At 35.1% G+C, this 16,320-nt stretch overlaps 1 protein-coding gene and 1 pseudogene across 2 annotated transcripts; one reads left to right on the top strand and one right to left on the bottom strand.

Annotated features, from left to right (window-relative positions):
- LOC145064178 (AAA-ATPase At2g46620-like) overlaps nucleotides 1-1,883 on the top strand; it is a 29,349-nt pseudogene extending 27,466 nt beyond the window's left edge.
- A 2,345-nt stretch (nucleotides 1,884-4,228) lies between these two features.
- On the bottom strand, nucleotides 4,229-8,184 carry LOC145061937 (CemA-like proton extrusion protein-like protein). 2 transcript variants are annotated; one of them, XM_079009526.1, is made up of 7 exons: nucleotides 7,100-8,183; nucleotides 6,912-6,997; nucleotides 6,606-6,779; nucleotides 6,391-6,505; nucleotides 5,703-5,800; nucleotides 5,482-5,617; nucleotides 4,229-4,608 (listed from the first exon to the last, which is right to left on the bottom strand). In XM_079009526.1, exons 1-7 carry the CDS (start codon nucleotides 7,709-7,711, stop codon nucleotides 4,540-4,542), a joined length of 1,290 nt encoding a protein of 429 aa, XP_078865652.1. In that variant the 5' UTR covers nucleotides 7,712-8,183; the 3' UTR covers nucleotides 4,229-4,539. The 2 variants fall into 2 exon arrangements, 1 of the variants encoding a protein (XP_078865652.1); XR_013687345.1 differs by lacking the exon at nucleotides 5,703-5,800 and having other exon boundaries at nucleotides 7,100-8,184.
- Between the last annotated feature and the right edge of the window lie 8,136 nt (nucleotides 8,185-16,320).

The following is a 16,320-nucleotide window of genomic DNA, read 5'->3' as shown; positions in this document are numbered from 1 at the left end:
TATAATCCTTCCTCGGGTCTCGCTCGGCATCAGATCGAAATCCGGAACATATAAACTTCATCGGGCTAACCCCGACGTCGGATCTAAATCCGGTATACACTAATATACATAAACGGGCCGGCATTGGTACCTTCGACCCATTCCTACTGGAGAAAACTCACCTCTCAATCTGGCTGCTGAAAACTCGAGCAAGGTAACTCTGTCCGCTGCTCCAACTACTCCCCTTACTATTATGACCAAATAAACACTTAGCCAAAAACTGAAAATCCTTCTAAGGGTAAAATGACTGTTTTACCCCTTTTGATCTAATTTGGGGCCATGACCTAGGCCCAATCCTTTCTAGTCCTTTCAAACTCGTTAAAGCCCATTAAAGTCCCCAAATGGCCTAATTTTCTAAATTAGGCCCAAATCCTCAAATGGGCTTTCCTCTCAAGCCCAAACTAGTCCTTGGGCCTTGACCGACTCCTGAAGGCCCATCACGTCCCAACTACCGCTATGTCTAAAGATTGGCCCAAACCTAGGCCCAATAACATAAGGCCCACTGTCTGAGCATACGCTGAGCGTACCCTTCTGTACGTTGCGCGTACTGCTTGAATGGCTTGTACGATGCGTGTACTGGCATGTACGCCCAATGTACTCTTCTGTTAAGCCACCTTCTCCAAAACTGCTTAATCCATTAAGACACTACGTCCAAACTACATATCCGAGTCCAATACTTCGTCCTAACCCATAAAGTCGATCACTTGGTGGCTTGCAACCCACCAAATGAACCCAACTCTAAAAATTAGCAATAAACCTCCATGGAAATGGCTAGATCTCATGTATGGCTACATAAAGGCCTCAAAGCTTGAAACTTTACTGCTAAAGGAACACTTTGAGCTTCAAGGGTGGCAACCCTAAGCTCAAAAACCAAGTTACATGAACAAGGTCCATCCTTTGGACCTAAAAAGGTCCAAAGCTTCAAAACCCTAGATCCAAGCTTCTAAGAGGAAAGATAGGAGCTTTATACCTCCTTTGGGTGCCAAAAGATGAACTAGTTCCAGATCCTTGAGCTTAAGATACTCAAGTTCTTCTCCTCCAACTTCTCTTTACTTCTTCCAAGCCTTTCTTCACCAAAATGAGCTCAAAAAGGTCAAACACACACAACAATGGAGTATGAGGTGAATTAGGGTTTTCTGAGGGTGAGGGACTGGTGAGGAGGCCAGAGGGGAGGCTATAATGGGGTATTTATATGTCTTAAACCCTAAAAATTAGGGTTTGGCATCTGCCCGCGTACGTTGGGCGTACCTCATAGTATGTTGGGCGTACGCGCCCGAGACCCCCGAATCCATGATCCATTACGCCCCGCGTACGCCAGGTTTACGCCCATCGTACGGCTTATGGGGAGCCCAACTACTTGGCCCATTCTGCTAAGGTCCACTCCAGAAGTCCATTGTCCAATTGCTAGTCCAAACTAATATCAATTTACATAATTTAAATAATACCTCGAGAGACGGATGTTACACTATCAAGGTGGAGGTCCGTTCGATTATCGCATCCCGACTACCCTCGACACAATAGCGATGGATTCAGATATGAAAAAGAAGATAAAATCCGATTTCGAGGATTTTCTCAAATCCAAACAATATTATCACCGATTAGAACGTGTTTTGAAGTGGGTTTATCTCCTTTACAAACCATCTGGTACCGAAAAGTCCAGTTTCATCACTGCTATGGCCAAATTCTTGTCTTATGATGTTTACGATCTCGACCTCTCAAAAGTAGTAGACGGTTTCGTTTTGAAAATTCTTTTATTACAAACTACAAGCAAGTCAATTATCGTGGTTGAAGATCTGGACTGGTTTATTACTTCGACGGAGATCAGATCAATCCCAAAATCTTGAAGATGATCCCCAAAACTTACAAAAATCGAGGCAATGGGGGCAACCATAGTATCTGAGCTTCAATGGAAGAAGATGTGTGTGGGTTTTTTTCTTTACCGGAGAGAGAGAGAGAGAGGGAGAGAGAGAGAGAGAGAAACAAGGGTTTTTAACTTAAATGCAGAAACAAGTGAACTAAGGATGTTCAGTTGTTTGCTGATGTGGCTTATAAAACCTGCTAAATCAGGTAGCATGGAAAAAAAACAGGTGGACATCTACTTTATGCTCCCATAAAACACCAAAAAAAATTTAGGACTAAATAGACAAATTTGAAATACTTTGTTGGGCAAATGTGTCATTTCCCCAAAGTTAAAATGATAATTTTAATCGTTAGCACAACCATTCGTATATCTAAACAAGCAACATGTTTTTATTTAGAACCTTTAAATCATTAAGATAAGAATCATTCAATGTGGGAAAATGACTTAGGAGGGTAACTACCTCTTATCTGTGTTCACATATTGGCAACTTCTTCTTTTTTGTACATAATAAAGCAACTAACTTGTTTTAACTGTTTAAATTACACCAATATTACCGGTTAATACATGTTTTAACCGGTAACTCAAAGGGAAAATGACTTAGGAGGGTAACTACCTCTTATCCGTGTTTACATATTGGCAACTTCTTATTTTTTGTACATAAGAAAGCAACTAACTTGTTTTAACTGTGTAACATCCCAAAAATCATGAACAAAAATTTCGTTTTTAATTTAATACTAAAACCATAATTGTCAAACCATTAATTTAATACTCTGGCATCGGGCCCCGCCCGACATCAGGCCCCGTCTGGCATCGAGCCCCGCTCGGTATACAGATCTGTCTCTCTTAGGCCCCGCCCACTAAACACACGCAATCATATAACATGCTAACACATAAAGAAACATACTCTACCGTATCCCTGTCCTAAGAAACATACTCTGATAATAATGAGATACAGAACTTCATCCGTACTCAACTAGTTCCAGCTAGGGCTTCAGCAGTGCAAGGTGAGTCTCCTCACTGTGTGAATGGGTCTAAGGCCACAATGTCAGCCCATGTAGTCTATGAGTAGGAAGACCCGGGGGTTAGCCCTAGGCATTGTATGCTAGTATGTTATTCCAGACCAAGGTCCGATTTCGGGAGGGTACCCGAGGAATGTTTGCATGTTAGATTATACTTGTTGTCTGTGTGATACTTTTATGTGTCTGGTAAGGAGGTGAGTGTGGGCGAGGTCCCATATCTCATCATTAGCTGAGTACGGAAGATGTTCCGTATCTCATTATTAGCAGAGTATGTTTCTTAGGACAGGGATATAGTAGAGTATGTTTCTTTATGTGTTAGCATGTTATATGATTGTATGTGTTTAGCGGGCGGGGCCTAAGAGAGACAGACCTGTATACCGAGCAAGGCTCGATGCCAGGTAGAGCCTGATGTCGGAGTATTAAATTAATGGTTTGACAATTATGGGTTTAGTATTAAATTAAAAACGAAATTTTTGGTCATGATTTTTTGATTGTTACACAGTTAAAACAAGTTAGTTGCTTTCTTATGTACAAAAAATAAGAAGTGGTCAACATGTGAATACGGATAAGCCTCCTAAGTCATTTTCTCTTTAAGTTACAGGTTAAAACAGATATTAGCCGGTAATATTGGTGTAATTTAAACAGTTAAAACAAGTTAGTTGCTTTATTATGTACAAAAAAAAAGAAGTTGTCAATATGTGAACACGGATAAAAGATAGTTACCCTCCTAAGTCATTTTCCGTTCAAATGTCAACCTCTTTCCTTTCCCTCTTGTATAACAATTCTAGATCCACCCTAAAATATTACACCAAAATTCATTTAATTTATATGGATCACACCCCTTGTGATAATGTTATGCCCCCATGTGGTTGTTTTGTTCAAAACTAGGGAGAATAGTCATATTAAACAAAACCAATAAAATATGAAATAGTAAATCTCAAATTCTAAAGATGTTTTCGACATTTGTTGAATAATTGACTTTCGACTGATAAGCTATCAATTTGTAATTTATTTTAATTATATTTTATATAATACAACGTTCGTTTAATTATATATTTTTATTTTGTTTTAGAGTTGTTCCTAGCTTATCAACTAGTTTTTATCAAACACTAAGCAATTTTAATTGAAAAGAAAACATTAAAAGAATTAAATAGTATAATGATTTAAGTAATAATTATCAAAATTTGAAATTAATTAAAAAGAAAATTCCATAAAAACCCTTGTGCCTTTTTTTTTCACTTTAACCATCGTAAAAATATTTTTCAGTCATGAGTAAATGATGCAAAATCAAGTCAAGAAAACCCTACAATATTAAAACACTTTTCAACTCTCATATTCAATTTATTGATATAAACATCATGATTGTAAACAATATCTGCTTCGACTACATTCCAGATTCAGAAGAATAGCAGATTTTCGAATATTCATTTATTTTACATCCAGATTAAATGATCATAAATAGTTCAAATCAATAAAAAACCAAATGATAAATGAAGATCTCAAATGTGACTTATATGATTCATGTCGTATGTTTTTTTATAAAAAAAAAAAAAAAAAAAAAGGAAATCAACCATATCTTGATTTCTTGAAGCTCAAATTGCTCCTCATGGAATATTCTCTCTAATGCCTCTTCATTTCTTGGAAAATATTGGTAACCTTTGGCGATAATCTTGGAAGAAATTTGAACATCTAAACCACAAACACAAGATGCAAACATAAATATTTTTTTGACAATTTTACCCTTCACAAACACCGACTTAATAAAATCAAGACTAAATGAAAAAAATAGCAATGTACTTCTATTTTTTTTTAGTATTATAGCATCCAATTCTTTTCTTAATAAGAAATTGTACTTTGAAAAATCCACCTAATGATAGCATTATAATTTTTATTTTGTTATAAAGAAGTCATACTTTGAAAAGTATAACAAATTATAACATTAAAATCATCTTTTCTATATGGATAATACTCTGCTATAATTGCTAGATTTTTCAAAGTACAATATCGATATTCGGATTCTATAAAAAAACCTTGTATTTTGAACAAAAATTTCCTGATTAAACCTCAAATTTATTTTTTGCATGAAAAAGACCTTGTATTTGTTTCATTTTTTCTGAAAAAACCCTCACTTTTGCATTTTTTTTTTCCGAAAAAATATTCTAAATGCTTCCAAATAAACCCTCAACTTTTCTAGTTTTTCCCAAAAAAACCCTCACATTTTACATTTTTTTTGGAAAAAAATAACTAAATACAAGGTCTTTTATGAGATTAACCCTAAGATTTCACAATGAAATATCTAACAACTGTATTATTGTATTTCCATATTTTTTTCTTGTGACAACTTTACACGTTAAAAAATTCACTCAAAGTTTCAAACTATAGCAATAATTTTTTTTTTGTTTGTATATGGAAAACATCCATACAATTAGGTAAAAGATTTTTAAAATTACAAGACTATAATATATAAAAATAAAAAATAAAAAAAAAAGTAAGATGCTATAAAAAACAAATAAATAAAAGTCCATTGCTATTTTTCAACAACTTTTTGAGTGAAAAACATACCCAAAGCTTCACACATGCATCAAGGATCACAGGAATCAAGCAAACAAATATAACAATAGCTGATTGATCAACATCAAAACCGTAATGTTCCACAATTATTTCTAGTAAAGTCTGCCAACCAGACTCTGAATGATACCTGAAATTTTTCCAAAAAAGAAATTTCATTTTAAGGTTAAAGAAATTAATTTGACTTTCAGAGGTCAAAATGTTGACTTTTTTACCCGAGAAAAATATCAGTAATAAGTATAATTAAGAATGCCTTCCCAGTGTCTGAAACATTGTTTATTATCTTATACCCTGTAAATTTCAGCAAAGCTACCTACAAAAAAAAAAAAAAAAAAAAATACTTTTTTTAAGCAAACATTTTAAAAATACACAATCTTAATGTAACACCTTTTCATCTTTTTCCCAATTTCATATGAAATTACAACAATTTATTTTAGGACTAAAAAGGTTCGATATTTTAATATGTTAATTGCATGAATTGGTAGAAAACTGAAAACATTGTTGCAAAAATTAGCGTTTAACATGTGACATATAATGAGGTTTTTACATTATTGCATATTTTGTACAAAAAATGTAATTTGGTTGCATATTTTGTTCAAAAACTATCATCTGGAAAACACAAAAATGTGAAACATTGTTGCATAAATACGTATTGAACCCTCAAAGTAAACTAAGGATTTAGGATTTTTATGCAGAAACCAGGCCGTATTTGACTTTTGAAAGTCAAAATTCATTGTAAGCAATTGAAATGAAGGTCAATTGTAGAAAATTCAAAATCGATACATATTTTACTCTTTTCAACTACATTGATATTGTGGGAAAAGGAAAAAAAAAAACATGATTATATTACAATAATATGATTTCTTTAAAAGGAAAAAAGGAAAAAAGGGAAAGAGTAAACACCTGATTTTGATTGAAATACAAAAGAAGAAATAATGATATTCCAAATACCATATCTGACCATATATTAGCAAATGCACTTCGGTTTATTAATCTCCATTCATCTCTCAATTCTAACCTGTTATAACAACAAACAAACAAACAAACAAACATTATTCTCTTACAATAATATGATATATAAACAAATCAATGGAAAATTGTAGACTCATTTAACTTACGCTTTGTGCCTTAACTCTAAATAAAGCTCTTCTTCAGAAATCGGTGGAGATTTCCCAATTTCTACCTCAAATTTGTATCTCTCTTTTTCAACTTTTAATTCTTTAACCATTTCAAGCTTTTGATGCTTTCTTACATCAAGAATCTCTGCTGCAAGTGGTACTGTTTTCACATACCTGTTTAATGTATCCACTTAGTAATTTTAATCAAGAAATTTTGTAAGTTTTCACTACTATAATTGATTTTGCTTTTTATTTGTAGAAAATACATAAAATAGGAGGTTATTGTGTAGCAATAGCAATAGTTACCTATCAAGAAAAGGCATAAGAACATAATCATGAACCAAAAAATCCAATGCCCATGGTATAATTATCAACACTGCTAAAAATTTAGCCTGAAAGAAGATCGTTATGTTATGGATTTAGAGGTAAATAGTATATAGAATGCAAGTTTTAGAGGGAAATGACAAGATTGTCCCTTCAATGAATAAACTTACTGAATTAACAGAAGCATAGCGAAAAACACGATCTTGATACAATATATCATCATCTTCTCTTCCAAAAACCAAATCCCTAACAGATTCAGCCAAACCTCTTCCAGGGATAATATCGCTTAAATCTTCTTGATCATCTTCGACACGAGTTTCTTGGACCCATGAAGAACCATTACTACCATTATTTGTTCCATCGAGAAGCCAATCTTCCCACCTTTTTTGCTCTTCATTTTGCACACCTTCTTGCGCTTCCCTTAATTCTACTATCGCTTCAGCTCTCCTTTTCCATGCTTCGAATTTCTCACCCTCGGATACCTCTTCATCGTCGCTAGAATCCTTTCCGAATTCCTCTTCGGCTTCGAGCATTTCATCGTCTTTTAAGCCGAACCAATTGCCATCTTCATCGAAAAAGAATTTCTGCCACCAACTGCGATTTCGGTTGTGTTTTTTCTTTGCGTTGGGGATTAACCTTCTGATTCTTCTCCTTCCGACACCAATTACGTGAACAGGACTATCAAAATATAATGGTTTAAGACTGGTGGATCTTTGATTGGAAAACAACAAGTTGTTATGACAGAAGACCATTGAAGTGCTCATTAAGGAGATGTATACCATAACCCCACATCTTTCAAACTCATATAATGGCGAAGTAAGCTACTTTCTGACTCTACAGACGAAATTAAGAGAAACCATTCAAAACCCACACACGGAAGTCCTGTTAATGCTCAATTTTGCATCGATTTGTTATTCGCAAACTGAATGGACGATAATTCCTTGAGAAGTTACCACTGCGGATAAACCCTAAATGCCCAGAAGAAATGGTGGGTCAAAAACTGAAATGGGTGAAAGAAATGTGTTGTAGAAGAGAATTCAGAATTGTAATGTGGATTTTGATGTGTGTAGCTTATTCGGGTTATTCGTTTTGTGTTTGGCGTTAAGGGTTTATCGGATTGCTTTCCTCTCCACTTTCTTCAGCTGGAAAATGCCTGTTTGGAAAAGTATAGGACCAGCAGAAGCCAAGACAGAGTGAGGGGGAGAACGGATAACGGATATCATTCGAGAACAAAGAAATGGCCTTTTTGACACGCCATCTTTGAGTTTGTGATATTTTTCTTGTGTAAACGTATGACATTTCTATGCCATGTAATTATTATTATTATTTTTTTTAAGACAAAACTGCAAATTTGGTATACGTGGTGTTCAAAAAGTTTTTGATATAGTTTAAAAAAATTTCAATTTGGATGGAAGATCCAAAATCAAGGTCTTTCTTAGTTTTTGGATAAAAAAACTTATGGTTTTTGATCCAAAAAAACTTAAAAAGACCGTTATGTCATTTTGATTTCTTTTTTCTTTTTTATAAGTATTTTAATGTTATTTTGATTAAAAATTTTAATTTCATCCCCACCCCCACCACTCTCTCTCTCTCTCTCTCTCTCTCTCTCTCTCTCTCTCTTATTTATCGAATCAAGAAAAAAACAAAGATTTTTGCTACTTGGCTACCAGATTATACGTATAATGAGATCCCAAAAAACCAGGTTCTTCAATTTTTTTTGCCCAACTTTAAAAAAACACATTTTTGTTCTTCAAGATCAAACATACAGTAACACACATACACTCTACCTTTTAATCTCGAGCTTCGGTTCAATTTTTTATCCCCATCTCTCTCTCTCTCTCTCTCTCTCTCTCTCTCTCTCTCGTACATGTTTCTTCCTAGCCCTAGATAAATTTTCCCTCTTCCCTGATATTGTAATCAGAGGTGAGTGGTGTTCCCTCATTTTCAGTTCCAACTCACTAACACATATTCATCCATATGCACTTCCAAGTGACAATTCAAGAACCACATACCCAGATTGTATGCTCAAAATCGAATAGAAACCCAACAACCAGAAGGCACACCAATCGTATTCCTTTCAAGAGGGTTAATAAGGTTAAACTTCTTCTGATCTATCTTTAATGACTGTAATACCGATTGAAATTTTGATTTATGGGTGGCTCTCACTTCCCCAAGTTCTCCAACTCAATAGCTTAAACAAATAGAGGATTCACTACAACTTCATCTCTATTAGATGCATATTGATTTGTCATCTAAAAAAATTGGTTTGTGTTGTAGTTGGATGTTAGATTTCGGAAATGCAAAGACAAGCCCATGTTTTAGTTGTTGGAAGAACTTGTGATGCTTCTTTAGTCCAATTCATCGGATTCTTGAACTTAGAGATGGAATCTAGTTTGGTTTGTGTGAATTGATTCATTTGTTTTTTTCTTTTGAGTTTGTGTTCCTCAACATTCAATTTGTAATTTTGTTCGGGGTGGGGGGTTTAGTTTCAATTAGGGTTCAATATGCATGTTTATTTGTTGGTCTTTTGTTCTAGTCATTGCCAAATGTTGTTAAATGAGTTCTTGGTCAAAATTGGATTAGAGAAAATAAGATACTAAGAGGAAGACAGTCAGCCAGAGGAAAGGAAATAGAGTGTGGGATGGGTGATCTAAAGAATTGAGAGAGAGAGAGAGAGAGAGAGTGATATTTTATTTTTTATTATTTATTTTTAATTATTTAAATAACAAAATAAATAAAGAAAATAGAAAAAAAATGGAAAGAATAAAATCGACTTTTCAAGTGTATGAAGGACCAAAAACCCAAAAAAAAACTTGATTTTGGACATTCCATACAAGTTGAAATTATTTTAATTTTTTTTTTGAAAAAAAGACAAAAAAAAAACCCCTAAAAACCGAGTACATATATGTTTAAATTATTTTTTATTTTTTTTTAAGTTAAAAAACAAAAATAAACAAAAACTAAAAAAAAAAAAAAAAAAAAAAAAAAAAAAAAAAAACCCAATTAAATTGCGTTCCATGGACGTTCGTTACACGTGATTAAATCATTGAGTCTGTATTAATTACCACGGATGTGAGTCGCATGTGAACGCATCACGCTCAAGTATTGAGTTTGACGTTTGTACCATTGATGAAATGGACGGTGAAGAATTATACTCGCAATCCTCGCCATTTTTTGAGTCCTTACCGAAACCGGACCCATATTACAGACACTTGTGTTTGATGTTTGAGTTAACTATAAATGAAAATGGAAATAAATAAAATACAAACAAACGGAAAATAAAATCTTTTTATATCATAACATATTAATAAAACATACATGATATTAAAGATTACAAGCACAAAGTACATAGACTCAGAAAGGTTGTAGCCTTTTAAGACATAAATTATTTGGCTACGAATATATCTAAAGAATGAAAGCCTATAATCAACAGTTAATTTTGATTTTGACGAATTTCCTATACACCCTTATTTTGTAAAGAAAAACAAAGTACAAAGAATAAAGAAGATGATGAAGTTTTAGTGGCCAAAGTCTGTCAAGAAGGGTTGTATACATATGCATACAGTAGCGGAGAGCATAGTATCGGATGAGATTGTAAGAATATTATGGGTTGAATGCGAAGACGAGAAAGTGGATGAGCCAATCTTGATGAAATGCAATCTAAAGACTTTCCCAATGATACAGTAAAAGGGTCAGTAATGATCATAATGATCATTCTTTCTTATTCTGGTGAGAAACTGACCTTCAATATAATTGTTGTGTCATGTCCCCCTTCAAAGCCTATATCACATGCAACGGTTATGACAAAGAACCTTGAAGTAAACATTCATAAAAACGAAGTTTCAATCAAACCAATTTCAATAAATGTATTCAAGGAAAATTTGAAAATGGTTTTCCTTCCTCTAAACAATAATCACCTGAAAAGAAATCTTTAAATAGGAAATGTAAAAAGAAAATATACATAGATTAAATTGTTGAAGTAGTCCTAGAAAGCAACAAGTTATTTTCAATCCAATAGTCAAAGTTGTAGTCCCAAAAACCACTGCCCCAATAGGTGTGGTTTCCAAGATCGTTGTCTCCAGGACTATGCTCCTCACGTTTATCGATCAAAGTCCATCACTTCTCATACCATTAAGAACAAACCAAAATGGTAAACGTCCTATGGAGTCTAAAGTCTACGAATCCAAGGATACGGATCAAAATCTTGCTGCTTTTAGAGAGACCTCTAAGAGAAACCAATAAAATCCATTGCTAAGAAAACCTATCATAAATGTGACATCATTTTTCAAAAAAAAAAACTTTTCTTTACACTTTAGAAATATGTTAAACCATTGTCGTACACAATTTAAGCAAATAAAATTTATCACTATTTGATGCACTAATGGGTAATATAGGGAAGTAGGGTCGAATCCTCAGGGACACAGCCTAACAATCAATGTCTCTTTGCATAAGGCACATACTAGTCATTTAAAAGAAAATAATAAAAAAGGGGGTTTTGATTAAAACTAAAACTAAAATTGTAGTGAAATAAACAAGATGAAATCAGTAATAAAAACGAATTCAGTTCTGTTGCGATTTTCCTAGGCATGCAATTAGCCTAAATCTGGTTATTCAAAATGTGTTCTATCTAAGCTGGTATTAAGAAAAACTAACATGCTCTAGTATATCTCTTTTACCTAACTGAATTAACCAAAACAAACTCTTCAGTTAACCATAACTTTTTACTGTCTACTTAAATAAGCTCTTAATTAAGATCAAAAAGTTGCATTAAGTTTTTTGTAAAATTCCGAGCAATACCCAATACTTCTCACAAGCTTAGAAACATAAAGGTATGAAATTTCAGTTTATCAGTTGACAAGAACAATTACAGATTCTATTAATTGATTAACTGGAATGATTAAACACCAGCTAGGTGATCAGATAACAAGAATTAAAAACCAAATATTCAATAAGGTTAAACTAAAAAAACTAGATAGAAGCACACAATGAAAACCAAATTTGATAACTAATCACATAAAAAGTACTAGTCTAATAGAACTGAAAACTAGGGCATTAGCCAGTCATAACTAAAAATGAATTTAAACTAATAAAAATAGAAACTAACGGATACATCTTGCTAGCTAAATGTAGGAGATCATTCACAACCTTTAGATCTTCACAAAGTGGTGAAAGTATTAGAAATCACCTTCAGAAGGGTTTTTCGTCGTATAGAATCGTCTAACCTATGAATCTGATCAGGAGGGTCGTGTGTGTGTGTGTGTGTATATATATATATATATATATATATATATATATATATGTATGTATATATTTTGAACTTCAAAGAGAAAATGCAATCATTTCTACGATCGTATTTTTCTATCTATGATTGCATTTTTCAAAATTTCTTCTCAGATAATGTTTTTCGACCTTGCAAATCCTCGATAAACAAATGTGATCGCATATGTCCAAAAATGCGATCACATTTTTGGCTTTTCGGTTGCAATTCTTTAGTTTAAGCATTCCAAGTCGTTCTTCAACATCCTTCTTCATTTCCAACTCCATTTAGGCTCCAAATATGCATCCAATTTCTCCCACAGTACCGCTCCACTCTAATTATCTGAAAATGACACAAAAACGCTAGCATTACGTGAATTCTGACAAAATACATGAGTTGAACATTACTTAAACTAATGACATGTAAATGTGTAAAATATGATGCTAAATGCTAATAAAAACTACCCTAAAAGATGCATAAAATGGCATTTATCAAATCTCCCCAAGCTTGAACCTTACTTTGCCCTCAAGTAATAAAAAGGTTAGACATTATAACTGTTTAAACATTATAACTGTTAGGGTCAAAATCCTTCACAATCGTTTAGATTCAAAACGTGTAAAACAAGAACACAATGATGATTTGAATAATACTGAATGATTAAGTCTCACTCCTCAGAAGAACTCGACGAAGAATTGCTACTATAGAGGTGTGATTAGGGTGACAGAATAATATCAGAGTTGACAAAAATACGATGCATGCATGCAACTTAAATACTCTAACCCTAGAATTAAATACAGGAGGACAAGCCCAACCCGTTTACATAACAGACTTAAACAAAAGGCCCAATGACGCAATATATAATTCCCAACAATCTCCTCCTTTGTGTCAATTGAGGCAGGAGCCCATTATCCTTGAATTCGCTTTTGCACTTCATAAATCTTTGGAATAAAGCTCAACAACAACCTGGGAACTCGAATATACCACAAGACCATTTCGGAGTAGCACTTGAGATCTTCCCTACTGTTGCCCTTGAATTTGGTCAACAAGTCCAATATAAACTCAAGAAAGGAGGTAGTGTATAGATTTTTGTTAGGAAGAAAGAAGCAAGACGTGCGAAAGTCAGCTTCAGTTTGTTCCCTAGATTGATACACCACAAACCATCCTTTTTTGTAAATCTTGTCTGGATTTAGCTTTTCAAAATCCTTTGGAGCCTCTTTTGGAAAAACAAAAGCTTTCTTTCGTAGTACCATGGCTATCTCAACATCCATCTCACCAATTTATTGAATGTAAGACTGAAGCATTAATTAGAGATGGGACATGACAGGTTCGTACTTCAGCTTTTCTTTCAGCAACATGTTATAGAGTACAATCCATTCATAGGGGTTTATATAAGGCAATTATGCGAGTGTGAATTCGTAGACCTGACTGGTTAATCCTCTCGCCACTTTGAACTTTGCGTTGGGGAAGCTGTCAGTTTCGATTGGCCCTATGACTTTCATGACAGTGATTTTGCTAGCACACTTTGTTTCATATTGTGGCTTCATGTGTTTCAGATAAAAAGAGAACAACATATGATCAGCTTTGTTGTCCGTGATTGGAGCTTTTGCAACTTTCACAAAAGCACGAAACCTAAAGGCCTTTGGAGTAATTGGTAGATCTGGCTGTGAATCTTGTGTGTTTTGAAGATCAAATGACACAACTGGCTCTAACCAATACTGGCGTGGTAAATCAAGAACATCATGTTGGACTCTCTTTAAGGTCCACTTAGGAATCAAGAGCTTTTTTCTCTAAAGAGTGGCCTGAGCTTCCTTCTCAGCTCTTTCTTTTTCTTCAGCTTCTCGGATGATTCAGTTGTTCTCATCCAACTCATCTTCATGACCCTTTTTCCTTTTAAGCTTGTCTTCATCTAGCTCTTCTTCATCTTCATTGTCATCAATGATAGGCTCTTCACTGAACAATTTTTCCTTGCCCTTAGGTTCTTGCTTGATAACAGGTTTAGTTGGAGCTTTGGGTTCTTCTTTTCTTGACACAACTAAACCACCTTCTCCCCCTTGTTTTGGAACAAAACATTGATCCGAAACACCTTCCAACCTGTGAAGCATTGCGAAGACAGGCTACAACTTCTCATGTAGATGCTTGCGAATGGATATGGTGATCATTGAATCCCGGGTCTCAATGATATCTGAGAGTAAACCTGTGATATCAAAGATACAACTTTTCGTTACAGCTCTCTTAGTGATCATATCATTGACCTGTTTTTCAGCATGTTCAAGCTTAACAGTGAGAGCCTTCACTCTTTCAGTTTTAATGGAAAGAGATTCCATAATTTTACTCTCCATCGCTAGTTCAGCTTGGATTTTGGTAAGTTGAGAGGAGATGGCAATTTGAAATGCTTCATGATCAGATTTCAGCCCCATGTGAATTCCCTTCTTAGTTTTAAATAAAGAACCCAGACTCTGAAGAGATTCATTTGCCTTCGTTGTATTGGAGTCAAAGGTAGTTCTGAAATTCTCCATGAATGTAGTAGTCTCAAAAATTTGTTTATCGACTTTTTCGGTCGTAATCTTGCAAACTTCAGCAGAATCAACAACTGCTTTAGTCATCTTCTCAGCATTGGCTGAATGCTCTTTCATGATTCGTTCAAAGAGAGACTCAACTGTTGCTTTAGAGTAAGCCTCGGAAGATGAAGTCTTGGAAGCGAGAAGTAGTTGATCTATCTTTTTCATGCAGTAACTGTAGTTGCACTTTCGTAACAGAAGGCTCGTCCTTACTTTTAGTCCTAATCTGGAAGGGATTGTAGGTGAATCCTTCGAGAGTCTCATCTTCATCATCACCAAATATCATGTCAAGATCATCTTGGCAAAGAGGAGAAATAGGAGGTGAGACATGGGTTGATAAACCTGATGTTTTAGCCCCCATATCAGATATGTTGACCGAAACAGGAGGTTCGGTAGAGGTGGCTGGTGGGACAGTAGAATTTGTAAACAACGGGGTAAAAATAGGAACATTGGTTTGTGGTTGCGAAGAGACTGGTGGAGAACATGGTGCAATGGCGATTGGTGTTGAAGTAGTTTTAGGTGAAGGAGGAGGAAAAGGGACAAAATCATTAAAAGTTTGAGTTACCTCATTGGGATTCTCTTCTTCGTTGTGAGTGTTCTCACCCTCCTCGTTGCGAATATCTGACTAAACATCAGACTCCAAACTTTCGCTGGAAATGGGAGTAGGGGATTTTTGCTTGCGAGCCAGCTGCTTTCGCCTTTTGGGAGCAGCAGTCGAGGTGCCTGTTGGTGCCTTTCATTTGGTGGGACGTTTCGCAGTTGCAGATGGTCCTTCCTTGTCAGTAGTTTTCTTTTCTCCCTTCTTCGCACCCTTTCCCCCTTTCTTGGGTTTGTCTGCCTCAACAATTATGGCTTGCATTTCTGGGGTTAAAGGATGAAACCCAGAAGGAGTCAATTTCCTATATCCCTCCAACATTTTTCTAGAAGATGGCACATCACGAAACATAGCTTCTGAGATTGAGCCAATGAAGGAGAATTTTGATGTATCATAAACGATAATCCCAGTGGTGTGAAAAGTGGAGATGGAAGCCATCACATCGTCTTGCATCAGGGGAATCTGGAGCTTGTTGATGGACCTGCAAACAATGATTGTCTAGAAACGTACACATGAGATTTCACTATGACGTGTGGTAGAGAGGGTACTCTAAATGACTTGAGCCCAAAGAACTGCTCCATAGTCGACATTCAGACTTGTGTAAATATTGTACATGAGTGCCATGAACATCTTGCTGGCACAATCGGATCTGGTTACCCGTTCAGAAAAGCTCTTGAAAAGAAAAGTGAAGAGCCCATTCCATTAAGGAGGTAAATTGGGTTTCTTGAACTTAGAGACGATGGTTAGGGTTTCTTTGTAACCCATCTGATAGAACATCTTTAGAAGCGCAACGTTGGGAATTGTTTCAGGTTTTATCATGTCGTCAGTCTGTGGAAGCCCAAGAAGCTTGCATAACCGGGTTTTGGTGATGGAAGTAGTATGATTGTGAAGCTCGAACGTGATCTTTTGCTCTTCTTTGACATAGTTGGCAGAAGAGTAAGCTTTGGAGAGAAGCGATATTGGGACATTTTCCATATGGGT

The sequence above is a fragment of the Lactuca serriola genome, chromosome 7, assembly GCF_051521515.1.
Source record: "Lactuca serriola cultivar US96UC23 chromosome 7, Lser_US96UC23_V15, whole genome shotgun sequence".
In the NCBI taxonomy this organism is placed as follows: domain Eukaryota; kingdom Viridiplantae; phylum Streptophyta; class Magnoliopsida; order Asterales; family Asteraceae; genus Lactuca; species Lactuca serriola.
Note: the sequence above shows the minus strand (reverse complement) of the source record. Positions and strands in the feature narration are given on the sequence as shown.

Excerpts from the sequence above, each read along its gene's own strand:
- LOC145061937 (XM_079009526.1), bottom strand. The coding sequence starts at position 7,711 with ATGGTATACATCTCCTTAATGAGCACTTCAATGGTCTTCTGTCATAAC. Across the intron at positions 6,506-6,605 it reads TTAGAGTTAAGGCACAAAGC|GTTAGAATTGAGAGATGAAT; the intron begins GTAAGTTAAATG and ends TTGTTATAACAG. Across the intron at positions 4,609-5,481 it reads ATGCATGTGTGAAGCTTTGG|ATGTTCAAATTTCTTCCAAG; the intron begins GTATGTTTTTCA and ends TTTGTGGTTTAG.